Here is a 24493-nt window from a genome sequence, read left to right as displayed (position 1 = left end):
AACCCTCCTCCATCAGACCTCACCCTCCCCACCTTACCCAACTAAATAAATACCCTCTCTTGTGCTCCCCTGCACTCGATCTTTCTCGCTCTCCCGTATATTTCTCTCTCTCTCTATGTTCTAAGTTCTATATTTTCCAATATTATTGCTTTAAATAAATATTTATTAAAAGAAGAAACTATATATACAATGGCAGGGATGGATCGTAACGGTGGAAATCAAACTCCCAACGGTTCAGATCAATCACCGAATCATTTGCCCTCCTTAATCTCATCCACTAATTGCTTTCCTATCACTCTCAAGGTAACAATCAACCGTATTCGGAGCTGCATGTCTCAGTTGACCAAAACTTGAAATTTACTTGACTCTATCTATCTAGCTAGCTAGTTAAAATCAAATTATATCATATTCTATGATATGTATATATATATACGTTCTTGATTCACATACAAATATATATGTACGCTGCTCATGATGATGCAGTTCGTGGACGTGTGTTACAAAGTGAAGATAGACAACAAATCAAAGTACGGAGGGTGTTTGTTTGGTCACAAGGACAAACCCGGACAAGAAGAACAAGAACGGACAATCCTGCATGGAATCACAGGAATGGTGTCCCCCGGAGAAATCCTAGCCATTCTCGGCCCATCAGGAAGCGGCAAATCAACGCTCCTCAACGCCCTGGCCGGCAGGCTCACCCACAAACATCAGGGCACCGTCCTCGCCAACGATCGAGCTTTCACCAAAGCCGTCCTCCGTAGGACCGGCTTCGTCCCTCAGGACGACGTTCTCTACCCTCACCTCACCGTCCGTGAAACCCTCGTCTTCTGCTCCCTCCTCCGCCTCCCTCGCACCATCTCCAAGAAGGATAAAATCTCCGCCGCGGAGTCCGTCATTTCCGAGCTCGGATTGCACAAGTGCGAGAACACCATAATCGGCAACACCTTCGTACGTGGCGTGTCGGGAGGGGAGAGGAAGAGGGTGAGCATAGCGCACGAGATGTTGATGAATCCAAGCTTACTGATTCTGGACGAGCCGACATCGGGTCTAGACTCGACGGCGGCACACCGGCTGCTAAGCACGCTGGGGTCGCTGGCGCACAAGGGGAAGACGATCGTGACTTCGATGCACCAGCCGTCAAGCCGAGTGTATCAGATGTTGGACTCGGTGTTGGTGCTGTGCGACGGAAAGTGCTTGTATTTTGGGAAGGGGTGTGAGGCCATCAGCTACTTTGGATCTATTGGCTTCGCGCCTGCTTTCCCCATGAACCCTGCCGACTTCCTCCTTGATCTCGCCAATGGTATGTCATCTTTTCCTACCTTTATTGATTTATTTTTAATTTAACTACTTTGCTTCATCAGATATCACTAGCTTATACATCTACTTGCTGGTCTTAGTTCTGCCAAAATTAGTTCTTTTGTTCTTGATTCTTTCACTCAACCAAATGTTGGTGCATAAGACTTTAAAATCCTCTAACAAAACCGACACCAAAATATAAATGAGCCAAAGTTAATAACGACAACACAAATTGTATAAGTAGAGCATGTATGACCATTATACTTCACACGTAGATCAACCTGATGTTAATACTATAAAAAAAGTCGAGATATTCCAACATTAAAACAATTGGTTATACGAAAAATAGTCAATCTTCTTATACGCACATGCGAAATTTAATTAACTTTACATGTGAGACATTTCAGTTCATATCCTAACTTAATTGTCCAAAGCATACGGTCAAGTAATGGTCCAAAGCATACAGTCAAGTATGTCTGTGTGTGTGTGTGTGTGTGTGTGTATCCAAAGTCAGTCTCAGTCAGTAGTAGAAAGAGGGAGACCATACATATGTATGTGGGGCAATTATTTCTCCATACATAGGATGTGAGTTACTGCTGTGGATCGATAAACTGATCATATATGGTGATGGACTTGATCATGGTTATATGCCATATGGTATGGGTGATGGGTGACTCCATTCTCATGGTCGTGTCCTACTTATCGAGAGTGTAATGGTGCACTGATCATTATAACTACCACAAGTCCACAACAATTATTAGGTCGAAAACATTATATAGATACCACTTATCTACCATTAATTCTTATTCTTAACCCTGATTATCAAGTGTCAAAAATTATTGCTCCTATTTATCATATTTATTGACATATTACAGAGGTATCAGTAAATATCCTATAGATATCACTATTGATCTACCATTACTTTTTTTCATAAAATAGATTTTAGCATTATCCTAGATATTAATTAATGGTGGTCAAATTAAAACGGTTTAGTGCTCTCCACGGGTCTCTGATGTTTTGCTAATGCTTTGACCTTGGAGTAGTGCCTGAAAAATACTCCTCGTTTATCCAAGGCCTCACTGCTCGGATTGGAATTAATAACTGACATGCACAGTAGCAGCTAGTTGTAACTTGTGCTACAGCTTCAGTTTGATATATAATAATAACTTGAGAAGATTGGGTTGAGTTAATAGCCAAATGTCTGTAGCCTTGTAGGAAGTTAAATGTTATTTGGTTAGATAATTTAACATGTTACCGCGAAGTAATTGTATTTAGGTGGTCTAAATAATTGATAATCCACTTTATAAGCTAGGTGATGACAATTCGTGCAAGGAGTGGGAATCCTTTTAAAAAAAAATATTCTGGGAATTATATAAAGACTAGCTAGCTAGATGATTTCAATATTATTAATCATCAGTGTCACTAGTATTACGATTTAGTGGTTATAATAAGAAGTAGTCGGCTCCTCTAAATAAAGTTATTATTAGCAACGGCACGATAATTGTGAATTTGTTTCATGTCCTCCTCCTACTGCTACTAACTATCGTTAAAAAACAATGAAGCAAAACACAAATGATTAGCAGGTGGGGATAGAAAATGCTTTATGCGGTACAGAACCACCCGAAAATGGTTTTCATTAGTGGATTTTGACTTCCAAGGTCCGATGTATTCCTAATTTAGTAGGAAGTAGATTAATGAGAGAGAGATCTGTAATGAGATAGTGTTATTTCAACAGGGGGTTCAATGATCTATTTTATGGGCAATTGTATACCTCTTAATTTGGACCGTCCACGGAATCCCAGCCATCGCTTGAATTCCCAATCAAGTTGGAATTTTTTATTTTTTTAATTGACGGATTGTGGATCGTGCATGTTAAAGTTGCTCCTTAACATGCAAGTTCGTTACATGTGAGGAAGACTACCCTAGCTTGCACCAACTTTACAGTTATTTCTTAAGCTGGTCTTTCGGGAACTTGAAAAAATTTCTCTCTTCTCGACAACATTGAAATGGGAAGAGTTTTATTGGCTTCATATCATTTTAAACTTTTGAAATTCAGTAGTTGTCAAATATGATGTCAAAGTAACAATTACGATATTGGATGATTGTCATCGGAAACCTCTAATTTCAACGTCTTTAGCACTTATTTTAGGATTATCTTCGGTTCATTATTGAAGTTGCTATTATTATTGCTCGAAGAGAATATGGGTGGGGTTTGTCACTCACCTTTACAAAAGCTACAATTAAATAATACACTACAACCAAGTGTAGAACAAGTGATCTTTGACCAGCTAGCTAGGGAATTTTATCATTTTTTTTCTTTTTTGAATAAATGAAATTATCCACACTAAAAAGGTAAGGAAGTGGGTTAAAACCTCACACTGGCTAACTATAATAATATGGTTTAAATTCACCTTTGACAAAAATCTAATCTAAAATCTCTCACTTACATGTGAGATGAATAGACAAAATATGTTAATTAGACCATTAAACAAACTTAGAGGGCTTCATGTCCCTTATTTAACCTTTGCCTTTAATCTATTCATAGACAATATAATGAAATATACATGTTTGAGGTGGAGAAATTGGTGACGGAATTAGTGGCGTGAGAAACCATCATTTAGTTAAGGAAGCATAAACATTCGGAAGTTGGCCAATCGCATCATTGTCTCTTTGATGAGCCCTTCATATATATTAGACTCTTTAAATTTGTATATAAAACATTTTCTCGATTGCCTCCTAATCTTAATAGTTAGATTATCCCATAGTTTCCATCATCTTAATTACTTTTAAGGTCGTTCCATGCTATTAGTATTTAGTAGCATAAGACTGGGACATATATATACCTATATGTTTTTTTTAGGAGTGTGCTATCCACGCACCCTTTTTTACTTCTCACACATCTCTTGTTAATTATGTCTTTTGATCTTATTCAATTCATCCGATCTGATGGTCAAAAATTAAAAGAATGTGTGAGAAGTAAAAAATGATGTGTGGATATCATATCTTTTTTTTATAGGGAATAATACTTGCACCCCACTTCCGGTGAAAAATTTAATAGTTTTTTCCTATACATATTATGTAAACTGAACTTTTTTATAAGGAGTTTCTTTGGAATGATTTCTGAAATAATCTTATTTGAGGTGCAACTTTTAGGGCTAATTGTGTTTTATAACGATATTTTTTTTTTCTGTTTTTTTTTTTTTTTTGGAAACAGTGTTTTATAACAATTTTGGAGTGTGTCCTTAATGATGCAAAATCACACAAACTGAAAATTATTTGATCATTTGATTAAACAACAGTTTGTTTTACTGTTTTTGTAAATCACCGTGTCGGTCAATATAGTATATGTATGTTTGACCAGGATATTTTTAACTTGAAATTATTGAGTTGGAATTTGGATAGTGAACTGGGTAAAGAGTGAGAATTTCGGAGATCTTCAAATCAAATCTGTTCATCGTACATTATGCGGTCATAAATTATTATAAATTCTTTTATTTAAAAATGAATATAAACAGTACTTGAAGAAAACTGACCGCATGATATACGATGAACGAATGTAATTGAAAAATTTCTTAAATCCTCACAAATTGAATCCGACGAGAATCCTCACCAGGGTAAATAGTCCAATGTGAGGTTTTAAGTGGGTTTTCATTGGTCGAATCAATTTCACCTCAGCTTCGCGTGAGTATTCATTTCGTTTGGCCACTTTGAATAATTTAAGTGGGTTTTCTTGGTCGAATCAATATCTTCTCCAGATTCTATTTGTAAGGATCTTGAAAATCCTTAAATTGTGTCCATTCATTGCATATCGTATGGTCAGAAATTATTTTTAAATACTTTTATTTAAAATTAAATATAAATAATATTTGATAAAAATTAATCACGTAATGTACAATAAACAAACACGATTTGAAGATTCCAGAATCCTCGCAAGGGGATCCTCATCTTCTTGGTCACCGTCTCTGCCTTTTTCGTCCTTCATTTATCATCAACTTTTTCTCGAATCTTAGGACACAGGATTATGGCCGGCTCAGGATTATACTGAGAATTAACACGTGTTAATTGGTCCCGAGTCTTACCATTTTTTGTTCGTAAAATAAAAAGTTCAAAACGTAAAATTAGTATAAACTTTTCCACGAAATACAATTTGAGTAAGTGGTGGCCACCCCTTTAGTGGCAGCACCAACATTAGTGGATGCTCTCACTTGTGCTAAATTCGGTCTGCAATTTATTTATTATTTGCTTACACATGATGACGCATATAGGTTATGTTTTTCAACCTTTAGATTATATAGACTATGTTTTCAACCGTTAGATTATACGTACGTAGTATAGTAATCAAATAATATTTCTTTAGTTATTGTGCATTTCCTATTCATGTCTTTTCTTATAAGAAAAAATCTTTGTTTAATTATGTATATGAGTACCACTAAAATGTGCTATTCGATTAAACGGACCGATGTGATGACTGATGACCTAAAATAAAATAAATAAATGGACCAGTGTGGTCATCCGCATCATACTCGGTAGTGGCATATTCTTTTCAATGTTTTTAAACGAAATATTGAATCTATGCAGATAGCTATATCTTCTTTAATTAGATTATGTAAACAACACTTGGAACCTAACAAGTAAGGAAATTCTCATCCTTACACGAATAAATATCTCACATTGGAAAGTTTAGAATATTCCAAGGACTAATAAGGTGTTGAACTATTTATTTTATTGTCAAATGATTTTAGATCGAAACATCGTCTTCCTTTCATGATATTATTGGACTATATAGCTAGGACTTGAGCATTGTTCATTGTTTTTACTATTACTATGAGAATATTACATTCGGGTATCTATCTTTTGATAGATAGACCAATTAATTAATGGTTTCGATGAGGTTAATTTTCTAGATAATGAATGTTTAGATCAATATTGATTGTAAAAGACTAATGTTTTGAGTTAATTAGATAATGGTTGATGAATCATAGTGACCACAAATAAATGTATGACTACGTAGATTCATAAAAATAAAAAAAATAAAAAATGTCTTTAGATACAATTTATGCACACTTTGTTAAGCTTTGTGATGTTCTGCCATAAATTTGTGCAATTTCTTCAGCTGCAAAACATGGTCTTCAATTCTTGGGAAGATTGAAATTTTACTGTCTAAAATTTATCCATGTTTACTTTGGTGGGAGAAATATAGCTTCCAAAAGAATTGATCCAAATTAGATAGTAACTCATTCATTGAATATATGCAGGAGTGTGCCAACTTAATGGTCTAAGCGAAAGGGATAAGCCCAAGATGAAAGAAATCCTTATTTCCTCATACAATACCTTGTTATCTCCCAAGGTCAAAGCTGAATGCTTGGAAACTACCAGTGCAACAACAAAAGAAATGACTTACGTCCAGAGCCATTGTTCGAAAGAGCGGAGAACAAGTATCGGTGATGTTGTTTCCACTTGGTTCAACCAATTCAGCATTTTGCTGCAAAGAAGCCTTAAGGAACGAAGGCATGAGTCTTTCAACTCGCTGCGAATTTTCCAGGTAGTGGCCGCTGCATTGTTAGCTGGTTTAATGTGGTGGAAATCAGATTATTTAGATATCCAGGATCATTTGGGCCTTCTCTTCTTCATCTCTATTTTTTGGGGAGTCTTACCTTCTTTCAACTCGGTATTTGCATTTCCCCAAGAACGTGCCATTTTCATCAAGGAGCAGGCCTCGGGTATGTACACTCTCTCTTCATATTTCATGGCTCGAATGGTTGGAGACCTACCGATGGAGCTTATTCTTCCTACAATATTTCTCATCATGGTTTACTGGATGGCTGGATTAAAACCCGACTTGGGCGCTTTTCTAATAACATTGTTGGTACTACTTGGCTACGTGCTAGTGTCTCAAGGGCTTGGCCTTGCTTTAGGCGCGGCAATCATGGATGCCAAACGGGCCTCCACGATAGCAACAGTGACAATGCTAGCTTTTCTGCTGACCGGAGGATATTACGTGCATAAGGTTCCGTCTTGTTTGGCTTGGGTCAAATATATTTCTACTACCTTTTATAGTTATAGGCTGCTAATTAATGTCCAATATGGGGAAGGTAGTAAAATATCATCCCTCTTGGGCTGCTCATCTCATCATCATGATCATGCAGGTGATCGCAAAGCAAGCTGCAATTTTGTTGAGCAAGATGTCGAAGGGCAGATTAGCCCTGCGACAAGCATTTGTGTCATGTTGTTTATGTTTTTTGCATATAGGTTACTGGCTTACCTTGCATTGAGGCGCAACAAAGTTTGACATACTTGTACAATAATTACATGCATTTGGATTCCTTGTTCTTCAAAAGACCTCTTTAGCTGTATTTGTCCGAAGTGGATAAATTTAGTTATCTCTGTGTTTGTTTGTACAAGTTGATAGATCGTATGTCGGCAACAACACTCTGTGTTGTATTGCAGTTCAATTCACACCAACTGTGACTATTGAGGCATCAAGAGCGATTTTGTTGAGTAAATGTAAATAATGAAAACATTAAATCGTTCAATAGTTTTGATGAAATGCAATAATAAAGCAATCTCTATATATTACGTTAATTAAAATGACATATCCTAATGATGATAATTGGATGCATATATGAATCAATTCATATATGTTATTGTATTAATTTTTTGGTCATTACATATTGCACAAGCACCTAATGGATATTATGACGGAAAATACAAGATCGATCTCTAATTTGCCCATTGGCACTGTGAGAGCTGATGCTTCTTGTTGATTTTCAAGTGTACATTTGTATATTCATTCATGAGAGATTGCTAAGGAGGGTTGGCAAGTAATCGAGATTGCTAAATACAAGGAGGATTGACAACTGATTAGCAGCTACCTAGAAACCAAGCGGTGCACGCTCAATATCCAGTGGAAGGATAACCGATAGTTGACCAAACTCTAAATACCCAGAAACCCTAATTACCCAGTGAACTTCCAATACTCCCCCTCAGGGTCCAGAAGATTGATGGAACCAAGGTTGGAAAGCAGTCGTTGAAACTGATTTGTGGCTAAGGGTTTTGTTGGGATGTCTGCTAGTTGATCAGTGCTCCTGGTGTAGTGAATATGAATCACTTGAGATTAAACTTGAGCACGAACATAATGGTAGTCCACTTTGATGTGTTTTCTTCTTTTGTGAAAAACTGGGTTTGATGCAATATGCATTGTTGCCTGGTTGTTACACAAAAAATAAATAAATAAATGAGGACATCCGTTGATTTGTATGAAACCCTAAGTCACCTAATTGCATTCCCTGCCAAATTAGCATCATAGTACCCTAATTACCTGAGTGTTTGCAATTTTTCACATGATGAATCCACGCCAACTGACCCCTTGAGGTAGTGCAAAATTCTTTTGATAATATTGGAGTGCTCCAGTGTAGGGAAGTGCATGAATTGACTAGCTATGCTAACAGCAAAGGTAATATCAGGTCTTGTGGTGGTAAGATTAACTTACCAACTAATAGTGACCAATATTTGGTAGAGGCTTGCCTTCCAAGCTAAGTTTATGCTTGTATCAAGAGGAGTATAGACTGGTTTACCATCACCCATGTTGGATTCCTTGAGAAGAGCCCTGACATTCCTTTGGTTCAAAAATAACCCTTTGTTGGATGTTGCCATTTCTATTCTGATAAAATATTTTAACACTAAGGGCCCTTTGTTTGGCTTCTCTAACTCTCACTGGACTAGACTGGACTAACACTTAGTGTAGTCCAGTGTTTGTTTGGAGCTGAGACTACTTTTAACAGTACTACGAGGGGATCGCCTCGACTAGCAACCTCCTTAGGTGGTCTTAGCGAGAACCCCCGAAAACAACAGGACTGCTAAGACCAACTTCATTTGTTTGCTTTGCTTGTCTTTTTCATTCATGTGCTTCGCTCGCCAACTCTTCCAACAGGTCTTAAATTGCTGGGCTCCAACTCGGAGAAGAGTCTTGGTCGGTCGGATCTGGGGCCTTGGAAGAGACAGTGGTTTGTTGTTTGATACAGGATCTGCCAGAACCCAGATGACAACCCATATGACAAAACCCAAATGACAAAGTCTAAAACAAAAAAAACAAACTTTTTGATGGTGATGTTAATTACCAATGAATACGATTTGGATTATAAGAAATGGGGTTGTAGGAAATGGATATGTTTGGATTTTCCAGTAATAATTTAGCAAAAATGGAAGATGAAGGATGTATAATAGAATTAGAGAGGAATGGAAGGAGAATCAAACATGCTTTTGGCATCCAAAATGCTCAAATTGCAAAACCCATATGACAATAAGCTCTGAAAAAACCCAGATGACAAAACGGTAACCAAAAGAAAATTTCGAATAATTTGGAGTGATCTGAAAGATTCTGGAAAAATGGATGTTGAAGATTGTGAAATGCCAAGGCTTTTTCTGAGAATGAGTAAAAAGAGTGGAATTTGCTGATGAGGGAGAAAATAGATAGAGAGAGATTGAGACAGAGATGGACGGGAAAGTAAGAGGAGAGATTTGGGGAAGCAAACAAGAGATTCTAGAAAAAGAAAAAGAAAACGAAAACGAAAATAAAAGAAAAGGAGAGAATAAAATTTTATTATTTTTTATTCTAATCCTTATCCGATACTGCACCAAATGTTTCACTAAATGAGTTCAACTTAATCTATTCTAAACCAGTCCAATTTAATCCCTAAAGCTAGTCTAGTCCGATACAACAAACACACCCCAAGATCCTTAATTGCAAATTTGTGTTGGAGTTAATGTTTGAGAGTGGAGATCTTATCAGCATTGTCACCTGCGATAATGAGATCATCAACATAAATAATTACCACAATATTGCGAACTGTCCCACTACGAACAAACATGGATGAATTAACATTGCTCCTTTTGAATCCAAACTCTTTAAGGACAAAACTTACCTTAGCATACCAAGCCCTTGGTGATTGCTTTAGTGCATAGATTGATTTGTGTAACTTACAAACCAATATGACTTGATGGCATCTTCATATACACTTTCACTTGGAGATCACCATGCAAAAATGCATTTTTCATATCCAAGTGATACATAGACCACTGTTGATAGCCACTAACAATAGCACCCTAACAATGTTCATCTTTGCCAATGTGCAAAATCTTTTTTTGTAATCCACTGCATATGTTTGGGTGAATCCTCGAGCAACCAACCTTGTTTTATGCCTCTCAATGGATCCATTAGAGTGAAACTTAACCTTGTAGATCTATTTGCTACCAGCTGCCTTCTTTCCTTTGAAGTTTGACTACACTCTATGTTTGGTGTTTGGTTATAGCTTGAAGCTCTTCTCACATGGCTTCTTTCCACACAACATGACAATTAGCCTCTTGAAAGTTTTGAGGCTCACAGTGACTGCTAATGGTGCTCAGGTAGGCAGCATGAGAGGGTATGACCTTCTGATACGAGAAGGTGTGATTTTTTTTTCGAAGTGCAACCGGCTCTGTAACTAAAAAAATTTCACATTTCAACTAAAAATTTTCAAATTTCGACAATTTTTAAACAAACGCCCAGTCGAACGATTCAAACGCCTCTTGACCATGTCTAGGCGAGTTTAAGCCTATTCCCACTGGCAGAGATGTTTTCATGGTCGCCCCACTTTTGAAGCCGCCTAGGCATGTCTTAAAGCTCGTTTTCTAAAACACTACTCGCCATCACCACAAAACCAAAAACCAACGAACCAAGCCATAGCCTCCCAAGGCAAGGCCAAGAAAGCCCAAGCTATCTGAGAGGGAGTCATAACAGCTTTAGATTTACACATTGAACCGCCGCAAACACTCTAACAACTGCTATTGTGAAACATGACTAACACACTAAATAGTTCAAGACCAACAAAACTAGGGCCACAATCATTAGGATGGATCATGGCCTGACTGGACCAAACTAGATATAGAAGTTGGATATGCTGTTATGGGAAGAGAAAAGGCAAGCGAGGTGAGGGGTCGGGGCAAGGTCGATAAGATGTGTGTGATGGGAGGGAAAAAAAAAAGGAGTGGATGAGGAATCGTTTAGACCAATCGATCGATGACGGGCGTCATCAGAATCATCGGATTTCTATCGAAAAACTCAAACCTGAACTAAGCTCGTAGGTTACAGGAAGATGATGTTGATGTTGATGTGAACTTCAACATGTCAAAGGTGAAGGAAAAGAAATTCAATTGGAACGATTTGGAGATGAAATTTGGTGAGGGGAAGTCGAAGGTTTATTATCCGAATATAAGTCGACCAGAAGTGGGAGGAAAGTGATGAGTGTGGGGCACTTTCAAGAGGTTTTTTTTTTTTGTTTTTTTTTTGAACAAAAATGGCAGAGAGGTATTAACACAAACGTAGCAAATACAAAATAGGATGAACAGTGTTCCAGTGCATTTTGAGTTTTAGTATATTTGAAAGGAATTGTTATTACCATTCCAAAAATCTCATCTAACACTCTAAACTTTTTATAATTAGATTGAAAAATATATTTATGAAGAGTGTAGAATGAGATTTTTGGAATGCTAATAACAGTTTCCTATTTAAATATCAGATTATTATTTACTACTATTGGGGTCATTTGTTAAAGTTTTGGATCGCTCCAATAAAGTTTGAGGCCAATTTGTCTTTAGGTTTGAATGAAAGCCCAGTAAATTTTTAGGCCCCTCTTTTATTGGCCAACCCAAATAGATGAGAAGTCTGGCGCTTTTTAAACCTAAGAATCTTGTTCATCTCCAGTGTTCATATTTATTCAGCCAACTTCTTTTCATTCTTATTTCCTACAAAGTATCTTCACTCTATGTGTTCCGTACGCACTCGAGTGATGACAATGCAAGGTTAGTAAACTTGAGGTGTAAAAGTTCAGAGAAAGAGGTGGTGATATAGGGGAAGGTGGAGAGTCTATGGTACAGATGGATGATTTTGCTGATGTTGGAAGGATTTGTGAGCAATCTATACTGATAAGAAATTTGGCAGGGATTGGAAATATTATTTAGTGAGTCATCTTGTATTTAACATGAGGTGGAACTCATAGCTTCAATGTAGCCATGTAGGTATCTAACTAAACTTATGTAAGTTTATTATCATAATAATATATATCAAATAAAATTTAAACAGAAAAATGTATATAGTTTTCACATATTCTTTTAAATGTAGATTTCCACAAACATGAAGAAAATGATGAAAATTATTTGGGCACCATCATTGCGGTTGTAACTTGTAACCAAATGGTTGCTTGATTTTGTTATAGGTTTCGTAGTACTAAGTCATTAACATAGTTAGCTGAAAATAAATGACAATACGTGGAAAGACATAAATTAAGTACATTTAACAGAAGAACAATATGTGGACTATTAGTTCAAAATGACAGATTTATTCTTCATGTATTGAGCATATATCACACTAGACCCTAATGGGCTAAGCATGTGCATGCCTTATAGGTCATGAGCCTTTGGGTCATACACGTATCAAGGTGTCCTTCGCGCCTATGATATCCCCACTCAAGTCATCGAGCCTTCTCCGGCTCAAGGAGGCAAGGGTCAACTCTCTGCTTATGCGGATTAACCTGCCAAAGACTACTCCTACCACCAGAGATTTCTCCAATATTTTGCAGAGTGTGGTCTACACCACAATAGCAGAACATAACTGCCTGCCTAGCATGGCATGCAAACTTGCTTCCAGGCTACATGTGAGGAGCCTACCCTATACATAACCAAGTCAAACTGGGAAATCAACAATCACAATTTTACTATTAAGAATTCTCTTTATGTTCAGTTTCTCTCAAACTATTTTTGACTTAGGCATCTAAGGCCCTTTGGTGGACACCCTCCTTTTTTTTTAAGTTTTCAAGGATGTTGGTCAATTAGGCAACGGTGCTATTACATATGTGATTTTCATCAAACTATCATGTGATGAAACCTGCATCCACAATATATAATTGGTTATATAATGGAACTAAAATTGAGTGTATTGAATACCTTCAAGTTAACAAGCATATATGTGTTTCAAAACTTCGTCAATCTTGAAAGAAATGGTAAGTTGCAAAGAGCAAGGCATGTATCAGTCAAAAAAGCAGTCGCAATATTTAAAAACATTCTTGGGAATAATTTAAATTATAGAGTCATCACACTTCAAAGAATATCTCTCCAAGTAACTATAGACAGTTTTATAATCTATCGTTCACCGTAATTAGCAAAGAGTATTTTGTCACACACCTACTAACAATTAATTATCAGACTCACTAATACTATCATTCTACCAAAAAATTTACTCTGTTGCGCGCCGTAATTAAGAATATTTTGGATATTTTAAATGTGATCTTCAAGGTGCAAACTTAAACAGATGGGGGACGTTTGAGGTACTAAAGATCAAAATTCATCTTCTTCCTTTTTTTTTTCTTTTTTTTTTTTTCTGGTTTATATTTGTAGGTACAGTGTTATTGTCAACTAACTAATTTACCTATATTTTAGAATTATCTTGGAGCCTTAGATGGAATTCACATCTCCGTAATTGTTGACTACATGAAGCTCAACATAAAAAAGTACGAAGGTTTAGCCTCTAGAAGAAAGCATCAAGAAAATAACCCATATATAGAGTTAAAAAATCTCACCACAGGTTGCAAGAGCTGAGTCTCCCTTAGGAAGCACATCCGTATTAACTTCTTGACCCAAGTATATAGGAGGATGCTAAATTACCAAGAGAAATTAAGTGTTTATGCAACTCAACACGGACATGACCAGGAGAGGAGGAGGCAAATTCTCTGCCCTCCCACTTCTCGTGCCCTCCTGTTTGTGTGGCTACAGTTAAGTCACGTCAACATTTTATATTACTATTCCTTTTTGTCTTATTATCTCTATAAAAAAAATATATATAAAATGTTGACGTGGCTTTACCGTGACCACACAAAATAGGAGGGCACGGGAAGTAGGAGGGCAGAGAATCTGCCTCCAGGAGAGGAAGCTCCAACGTGTCTAATCAAAGTCAAATAAAAACAACAAAGCCTTGAAATAAATGAGGTTTTCGAACTTCACTTTTTCACATATCTTAGATATGGTCATTAACTATAAAAACTCAATATAGCCTACCAAACGTTGTGAAGTTGCGGATCTATTAATTATCTTTTACTTTATTCGATCTAAATACCAAAAAAGTACAGAGACCCGCAAGAAAAGAAAAAAAAAAATACTACGTAGAAATCATCTGCAGCATGAAACACACTCCTAAGGTAGTTTAAAATTTTACCGTCATACCCGAAGTAGGGGTGTAACTGAGTTGTCTTGCAAATATACAAAAAAAAGTAGTATCACACTTCTATTTATATTATGGTTGGTTGCTATATCACACCCATGAAGATGAATATATTGTACTTGTCGCTTGTAAGTGTAAAAGGGATCTCGCGTACAGGAACAAGAACAGACAAAGTGTTTAAACCCCACAAGTAATCATCAAGACCTCTACGTCTGAGATACATTTAGGGCAAATATAAAAGGGACAACTTGGGGGTGTGAGGAGACATGTCATGATCACCCTTAGTTATTCTCTCTCTCTCTCCTGGAACATGTTTAAGTCATTTTCTTCAAGCTTGTTCAACATTTTATCATATAATCTATATAGGGAATTGTTATTAACATTCCAAAAATCTCATTTGGCACTTCAAACTTTCTATAATTAGAAAGAAAATTACGCTTGTGAGGAGTGTAGAATGAGATTTTTGAAGTGCTAATAACAATTCTCAATATATATATATATATATATATATATATATATATATATATTCTAAAATGTTTTTTGCAAGTATGATATATAGATAGGGGATATTACGAGGAGGATTGAAAATGTGGCTAAAATCTATTGTCTATGGTAATTAAATACATTAATGTACGTGGGACGCGGCCACCCAGTCCCACAAACCGCCCAAGCATCCAACTTAATTGCTTCCTTTGCACTATTTCTTGTTTGGGAAAGCAACCCCACCAACCACTCTTGAGTCTAACCATTTACAAATTACAAACATGACGATGATCATCATCCATCAGCTACCCTATTTTTGCTGTGTATCAATCGTTCCAACAATTCCACAATATGTTGCAAGTTCGAGAACCATTTTATTAGTTCGTTTTACAGCTTGTTTTCCAGTCTCCGATCGGATTGTGACCAAAAAAATTAGACATCAAATTATGTAGACCAACAGAAGGACAAGTTACAATCTGATTCTTCCCATATATAAATATGTATGTGTGCCTGCGTGTGTGTGTGTGTGTGTAACTGTAATTTTTTATAGTTTTACCATAAAATCAGCAAAGAACTGGTTAGTTGTCAATTTTATAAGATGTGAGGTTAATGGCACCGACTTATCCTGTTAGAGGCCTGTCCGAAACCGGCCATGAAACAGACCTCTGCAAATTGATCAACTTTCGACTTAATGCGCGCAGTGTTTATACATACTGTATTAAGGTGTTGGCTAATTATGATCTCCCACTAGCTAGCTAGCTAGCTAGTTCCACTTGTTTGCCATATGTTTCCATGTCCAAAGTATCAGACTATATATTGAAATTTGAGAAGCCACGTGAGGAAGCGTATTGAGAGTATATTCAATCTATGAAATTACAAGCCTTGCATTCACCGATCCCTATTATGTCTCTTATTTTACTACGGATTGTTATACCATGCAGGCGATTGGGTAGACTTTTAACACGTTTTCACATTTGTGTGCACAAAAATATTTGTGGCTTACTACACAGATAAAACATATATATAACTTGCTCTTAGCCCTCGTATATGGCTTAAGAATTCACAAAACTAACTAGGGGTACTTATAATATTCAAAAGTTCAATTCTGTGCTGAAATCCATCAAATGAGATCTGCCACCATGATTGTCGTTCTTGTTTTGAAATCCTAAGGAATAATGAATGGTTCCTCCGTCAACCCTTGTTCACACAAAACAGAGGTCATGGAGGTTACATGAGCTATCCACATGCTTCTCTCTTGATTACAGTTTTCATGCATGCGTTTATATGCCAGCATGCATAAAACGAAAAATTATTGTGTGTACCGTAACAATGGATGACATTATTATTTCATATGTTATAATAATGTATATGTGACATTATATATTTTAAAGAAAAATATTATGTTTATTATTTTTTTTCCTCTTATGCATGCTGGCACTAATGATTCACAACCAAAGAAGTACTGCATAGTAGTCCCTAGTCCTTACATTATGACAAATATTGTGTAGTTAAACTTCTATTTTTTTAAATAAAAAATATATATAATTAATTAACTTGAACTTCTTTCATTTTTTTTAAAACTTGATCAGAATGCTAAAAAATAGCAAGAGTTTTAACACTAAATTCATTTAAACTATCGAGAGAGGAATTCAAGTTTTAATGAAGATGATGTAGCATAATATTCTAATTAGCTTGAGGTCATGTCTGCCAAGGAGAATTTAATTATATAGCAAAAGAGAGAAGAAAACAACTAGTGTTCAAGTACGTACGTAATACCCTAATTAAAAATGAGAAGGCTAAGTGCATGGTTGCCTGCTTAATTAGTGAAAATTAACTAACCTTAAGTTCATGGAGAACTCATGCACCCATATAAGCTCATTGCGCCAACAATCTCGTTTTTGTTTATCTTGGCCCGATTCATTTCAACTTTTTATACAGTAGTCATTAGAAGGGTCACATTTAAATATTCAGTTAAACAGCAGAATCTAGCATAAGATCATATGCACAAAGCTTTTCTTGATTCCACGCCATCCATCATAAACCCTAGCAACATTTATATGTTAACTTTTAGTAATTAATTTAAAAAAAGGGTACCTGCAGCTAATACTGTAGCATATATTAGTCTTAGTCTTTAAACCAAATGATTAAGGTATTAATTTAAGCAATTAATCCTGCTAGCTTGTACTAATCAAGGTGAAAGCGATTTCTAATACCATGGTCGTTGAGTAATGTTATGTAAAATACAAAAATAAACACATATAGATTAATAAAGTAAAGTCGGTAGATCGCATCAGAATGTGATGATTTTAATAGATTAGGTTCATGATGATATCATATATCTAGATGATTCAACCTTGAATGGATCAAGGTTGTGGGATAATTAAATTTCAAGAATATGGATTGAAAACGACAGCTAGTAGGTAATAAAAGGGTATTAGCATTGGGTTGGGGCAATTGAGAAGCTAAAAGTTTATCAAGCTTTACTTGCTGACATTTTGATGGTTCAAGGTTTTTGCAAGATAGAGTTAAAAGTATCTTTACTCTTGTGGTATGGGTCTGTAACACTAATTTTGATCCTTCAACTTTTAAGACTTATCAGAAGGAAAACATAATGTTACGAATCATTACATATTTTCCAACTTGAAGGAAGCTGAATAAAGTCAATAAATTGGAAAAGTCATATATAGGACTGCACTCAACAATAGAACCAAAGTACTTCTTTCCTTTACCTCTGTGTTATTAGGGATGTTTGACATTGCTTGCATGACGGGCTAAAACCGTTTCTGACTGCTTTTGCAAATAGATTAGAATAACAATTTCCAAATACTTTTTCAAGAAAGTATGTAATGTTTATCTCATTTTTCCTTGATTCCAAGTTGAAGTCCTGACAAGATTTTTCAGAAGTTATTAACTTCTACAATTTGTAACCTATACTCTTGTACAACCTTTTTTTTTTTTTTTTTTTTTTTAATTTTATGTTTAATGAATATCGTACATTTCACTCAAAAATAACTTGTTTATAATCAAAACAATTCGTGCATAAGCACTTATAAGCAAACAAGCCTAAACTTGTCTATAATTTTCCATTCATTCACGAAAAGGAAAGAACTTTTTTTTTTTACTATGTTGCTAGCTCATTTTCATAATTTTCTTCAACAATCCAAACTTTTTACTTTTTAGTATATTCATTCATAAATTATCTTTGCAAAAAAAATTAGACAGATTCAAACCTATTAAGACAATCAACTGTAGTAAAGAAAATATACAAATACAGTTTTTCAAAGAAACATAATATGATACCATTTAATTTAATAGTAAAATGGTTTTGAATTTGGGTGATTTTTTTTAAAGATGATCCTTGAGGGGTAAACCTAAAAGATGGACGGGTTAGTATGTTGAAATATGATGTGGAGTGAGCTCTACAAAGATGCTTATTTAAGGGATTACTCAACGACCGAATTGGACTCTCTATATATATAGACGTCGAAATGTTCAAAGCAATGATCGAATGGCAAAATGATTTGGATTTGTGAAAATTTACAGGGATAATCTTTAAATGAAGTAGTTTTTTATTTTCCCCCTCTTCGGAAAAATAATTTCTGCAGAATTGTAAAGCCAAGGGATTAGTGACTTTTTGTCACATTGCAAGGCGCAGAATAGCTTCCTATAAGCAACTTTTGGTGAAGCAATGTGTCTAATTCAATGGGTGTAACTGAAGAGTTACACATTATTTGGAGAGACACATTACTTATATATAGGGGCAAATCTCTGCAGATTTTAACATTAGTAAGATGTATGAAAACACACATATACATGCTTCTAGGATCTAACAAAGTGCGCATGTTATCTCCTAGGAATCTTGAGTCACCTTGTAAACATTCTTTGAATATTAGGGTTAAGAGTATTAGGAGTGTGCAAAACTTTGACAAACACATAATTTTGTTACTACGTGCCTTAAAATAGTCTTTCATCCCTTACAATAACCATAATATGTTTGAAGTATACCTTGAAAGCCACTCATTTATGTAACAGCTTTAGGAATGATTTTAGCATATATATAATATTACAAAATAAAACACAAAAAACAGAAATCTCTATTCTCACTCCCACTCCCACATTCTCACTCTCCCTCTCTTCTTCCTATTTTAAAAACAAAAATAAAAAATATTCACACAAACAAAGTGTGTAGGCAATGCTAGTTTAGTTTAATGGAAGGGCAATGTTTGTTATAGTGTTCTTACATATTATGTATATAATCAATAATAGAATCTAAGGAATGTAATTAACCTAAGGGACAAGTGATCTAAGATAGTTAAATCAATGAGACCTTTCTCTTATATTCATTCCTAAAACATTTGTAGCCATAAGATTGTCAATTGGGCATTAATAATCTGCAAAGGTTAGTATGTGATATGTTAATCAAGAGTATGACTTGTCTCAAGTCATTAGTGTAAGACACTATGACAAACATATAGGTGCTCAAAAGGTTATGGAGTTCACTGAACTATGATCGACAAAGAGTCCTCATGTGGCAATAATGTAAAGTAGTCCTTTTTCTAAGACGCCACGGTTGCCTTATGAATACGTCTTTGATCATATAACAATGCAACAAAGACCATGCGCAATCTTGGGTACGTTCCTAGCATTGCTGGGATCATTGATTTATTTATAGAGACATGTGAGTGTACAACAAGGGATCTCTAACCTTCAGTCCTAGAAGGAGAACACTTTGTGGTATGATTCGGGAATCTTTTGGCAAAGCACGTGAATACGATTTAAGAAGAATGTTCCAAATCAATTCACATGAATCATATGGACTCATGGATAATAATCACATTGGATAATGGACATGGATAACTTCTTGTCTACAAGGAGCAAAGATCTTTGGTGTGGAGACTTAGAGGTTCCATCCTTTTGGAACTCGGAGTTTCCATTCAACACATCTACAAGGAGCAAACATAGGATCAAGGGTAGAAATTGAAGGCCTTTCACTCGGGTAATAACCTTGTGTAAACAAGGATGTGCTTTAAGGGCATGAAGCTCAATCCTTTCTCTTTCCAATTTGTGGTGAGTCACTAGGCTTTTGAATTTTTCATGGGTTAAAGATTGAATTTTGAGGTCATGTTTTCCTTAGTTCCGCCTTTAATGTTAATTTTATTGTATGTGTTTCTCAAATAATCTTAATTGAACAAAGTTTTCCCTTCATAACCCACATGTATTATAAAATTTCTCCGACATAGTCACCCAACTATAATCGAAGAAAGAGACAAACACAACATTTCATATAAATAAACAAAATTTTGATGATAACAATTGAATGGTATAAAACAATTTTTGAAATGGTTAATTTTATGCAATGATGATCTCTGAATGATTACTTAACAAAATAAACATTTCGGATTATGGGAGATATACGTGGAGTGGCCTCAAATAAATAGTTAACACCGTATTAACTAACGATCATGTTAGCACATGAGTGTTTTTGTTTTAAAAACTGTATGTTTTTAAATCTTTATTTATAGATCATCCTTGAAAAAAAAATAGATGAATCTGAAATGGCTAAGATATCTAGCTTAAGCAAAAAAAGTAAATAAATACGATATAAACAATATTTCGAGAAAAGCTTGAAATGAGAACAATGGATATAGGTGTTTTTTTTTTTTTTTTTTTTTTTGTAGTAATAATCTTTTAAAGATGAACTAAAATATATGGTTCAGATATTGAAATATATTCAATACAGTGTAGGATGAAAAACATTTAACTCAACTGAAGCTCTCCTATTTTTAACTATGATCTTTCCGCAATGTGATCGTGATCTGCACCAAGAGCACAAGAAAGTGTAGCTCCCCACATACTGCCTGACAACCTTTCCACGTTGCAGGTATATAGGTTTACTGGCCCTTATATAAATCCGGGAAATTTAGTAGTGAAATCCAAGGAAACCTTTTCCAACAGAACTAAAACAATGTTAGTTTATAACCACACATTAACAAGATAAAAAATAGCTGTAAAGGGGACGACAGGGTTTTATCTAAATCAGAGAAAAATATTTTTTCTAGTTGTATCTATATATATTTAACCCACTGATAAGGACTGAATGGAATGAATAAGAAAGGTTGTTCTTGTTCCCAAGTGTATTAATTAACAAATAAGAAAGCTTAGCCCATTATATTATCCCAACCTTAATTTAGTGATCGAAGAGTGATGGATGACTTTGGCGAGACTCATCTGGCAGATACAAATTAAATAAAAATGAATACGATAAAACTCACTAGAAAATGAGCTATTTGATGTGGGCAGGTTGGGAGTCTGCCACGGCTGTATATGTGGCAGCAGATGAATGGTACCAAATGGCAAAGGCCGGCACACCAAACAGAATCGACAGGGAGGAGTAGATGGATAGTGAAAGGAGAGAATGTGATGATGTGATATATATATATATATATATATATATATATATATATTGGTATGTTAGTGATGTATTTTGAAAACTGATAACTCTTTTTCTCGAGGGGGATTTGAAAAACTATTTATATAAACAACAAAAAATGAGATGATAAATTCAAGGGATAGTGTGGGAGTGAATGTTGTTAAATCTTAAAGCTTAAAACGTAGTTTAGTTAAAGGAATAGTATATGTATACACATACATAGATATATATATATATATATATATATATGTGTGTGTGTGTGTGTGTGTGTGTGTGTGTGTGGGAAAATCTTAGAACACAAAATAGCGGTGGGCGGGGGTGGCGTGTAAACATGGTGTCACACTCACGCCGTCCAAACACAAGCTTTGCATCTCATTGTCTCAGCTGCCACCCCACGCGCGATGCCAATGCGCAATCAATACCATTACCATTCTTAACTACCCTCTCCTCTCCTCTCTCTTAATTCCATACCATACCTCTTGTTTTTAAACTAATTACAACTAGCTATTTTCTTCATCTAAATCTTCGTCATGATCACCATCGAGCAGCTGGCCCATGTATATAAATACATTTATTAGCCTCTCTTTCTCTTCATCAACAAATTAATATTCACTTCACAGAAACTGCAGAAGCTCTCTCTCTCTCTCTCTTACACACACAGAAGCTAGGGTTCCCCGGATCCAACTAATACATACATCTTCAATATTTCCTTCTTTTTTTTACGTCTGCATATATCATCCTTGAGTATTTCCTTTCCTGATCTCTTACAAGTTCTCTTCCTAGAGCAAAGAAGGCAGCTGGAGCAACACATTTTATAGATTTCCTGTGAGTATTTTCCTGTGTGCATGATATACTATTCCGATCATGTATATGTACTCAATCACAATGCAGCATGCAGAACTATATATTATACAACATATATATTGCAATTTTTTTTTTTTAATTTCTTAGTGCCTTTTAACTGATGAGCTTACTAGTGTTTGTGTCATCCATCTACATTTACGGTTAATTAGAAATTAACATTTTGTGTTATGGATGATCCATCGATCGATCAATGATTTGTTTGTACTATATAGATCAAATTGACAATCTCACGGTAATTAATGAAAATCTTAGATTGGTCTTAATAGATTAGTTTTGATTGTGTGGCTATGTCCTGGGTATGAAATGAAATGCTTAAAGGAATTTAATTCGCGCCACTGTTACTACCAGTAGAGATTGATCGAGCAGGAGGTAGGAAGCAGGGAGTGCACTGCACTCAAAGAAATATAACATGCTTGTGCCAGCAAAGTCAAGCTTTTCGGCCAACTTTTGTGTTTGATATACTTTTGCCTAATTACTCCATGCAACTAATGAAAACAAATTACTTGAGCTTAATTATAAGATAATCCTATGTTTTAATGTTAGTGTGTGGTGGTTTCCAATCCACTACTAGTCTGTCATGATTTCTTTTTCCGCAGTGTCATTTAGCTAAAAACACATGCAGGACCACTCACAGCTCCCACAAAGTGAAATCGCCATCATTACTAGCTAACAATTTAGCCCCTATAGTATAGGTTCTATAAAACTTATAGAATTCCTTCTTCAGTATCTCTCCAAATTAAGAGTAAATTGTTTGGTTGTCTTCTCTTTGATGTTAGACCTAGGCCAATTACAAGAAGCTTGCGGCTATATGTTTGAGTAAGGAATTTATAAGTCCTAAGAAATTGAAACTAAGTTATAAAGAAAGGGACTACAAAATGTTAAATATAGAAGATTAGGAATGACAACCATGACTGTTACATAGGCAATATGTCTGTGAGAAAAAAATGGATCACATGACTCTTTTTATTTCACGAGATGGATGAATATACATAGGAAAATTCTATGGTACCCTTTAATAAGAAGAGGGTTGTACCATTTTGAATGCTAGTAGTGTAATGCAATCACGTTCAAATATAATATCTCATATATACTGTATAATATGATTATGATAAGATTTTAGTTAATAACACATAATTACGTTGTTATTACTACAACAAGATTGGTAGTACTCTCTCTATAAACACTCATGCACATATATAGCTGGTCAAAAGTATAATAATTACTCTTCCTCATACTTCCTTGCCTGATATGCAGGTGCGTCTACATACTGAACATTAGTAATGGAGATGGAATCTTGTGTTCCACCAGGCTTCAGATTTCACCCGACAGAAGAAGAACTTGTGGGTTACTACCTGAAAAGAAAGATCAACTCACTACATATTGACCTAGATGTCATCGTTGACATTGACCTATACAAAATCGAACCATGGGACATACAACGTACTTAGAACCAACTTAATTTTAACATTTGCAGCTTGACTTCGAAATGGCATAAATAGATATGGTCCTAAGGGCGTTTTTGTGTTCATACTATATTTATATTTACAAATTTTGGATATGGCAACGTGTAGAAAGAAAACAACATTGGAAAAATGCGCGGATGCTTGTTGGTAGCAAAATCAAAACAAAACAGATAGAAACAACATAAACACAAATGCTACTCTCTGTCATCACTCATCAATGGCTAAACAAAAGAGTTTTTATTGACATCTCATAAGATTATGAGCATATTCAGTCATTCTGAGAACTATGTATATGTATTGTGTGGTACAGCGAGATGCAGGTTAGGTTACAGTGAACAGAACGAGTGGTACTTCTTCAGTCACAAAGACAAGAAGTACCCGACTGGAACGCGGACAAATAGAGCCACAGCTGCTGGATTCTGGAAGGCAACAGGAAGAGACAAGGCAGTGCTTTCAAAGGACAACATTATAGGAATGAGGAAGACCCTGGTGTTCTACAAGGGACGGGCACCTAACGGCAACAAAACCGACTGGATCATACATGAATATCGACTCCAAACTTCTGAACATGCACCCCCTCAGGCAAGTTCTTCAACATCGTCTATCCATTAACTTGTTATTTAATTTTCCTCAATTGATCCCAGCATTTGACAATACTCATTAATAATTCTCTGAAAACTTTATTGTTAAAGAGAAATGCCGTCATTACAC

At 35.5% G+C, this 24493-nt stretch overlaps 2 protein-coding genes across 2 annotated transcripts; both read left to right on the top strand.

Moving 5' to 3' along the window:
- Positions 1 to 189: 189 nt before the first annotated feature.
- LOC137727513 (ABC transporter G family member 25-like) lies at positions 190 to 7585 on the top strand. The gene is made up of 3 exons (XM_068466362.1): positions 190 to 303; positions 484 to 1300; positions 6552 to 7585. Exons 1-3 carry the CDS (start codon positions 190 to 192, stop codon positions 7583 to 7585), a joined length of 1965 nt encoding a protein of 654 aa, XP_068322463.1.
- Positions 7586 to 23599: 16014 nt separating this feature from the next.
- LOC137727686 (NAC domain-containing protein 30-like) lies at positions 23600 to 24394 on the top strand. The gene is made up of 2 exons (XM_068466511.1): positions 23600 to 23759; positions 24093 to 24394. Exons 1-2 carry the CDS (start codon positions 23600 to 23602, stop codon positions 24392 to 24394), a joined length of 462 nt encoding a protein of 153 aa, XP_068322612.1.
- The last annotated feature ends 99 nt before the right edge of the window (positions 24395 to 24493 follow it).

Source organism: Pyrus communis, chromosome 3 (assembly GCF_963583255.1).
Source record: "Pyrus communis chromosome 3, drPyrComm1.1, whole genome shotgun sequence".
Classification (NCBI taxonomy): Eukaryota; Viridiplantae; Streptophyta; class Magnoliopsida; order Rosales; family Rosaceae; genus Pyrus; species Pyrus communis.
The sequence above is the reverse complement of the archived record's forward strand: the minus strand, read 5'-3'. Positions and strand labels throughout refer to the sequence as shown.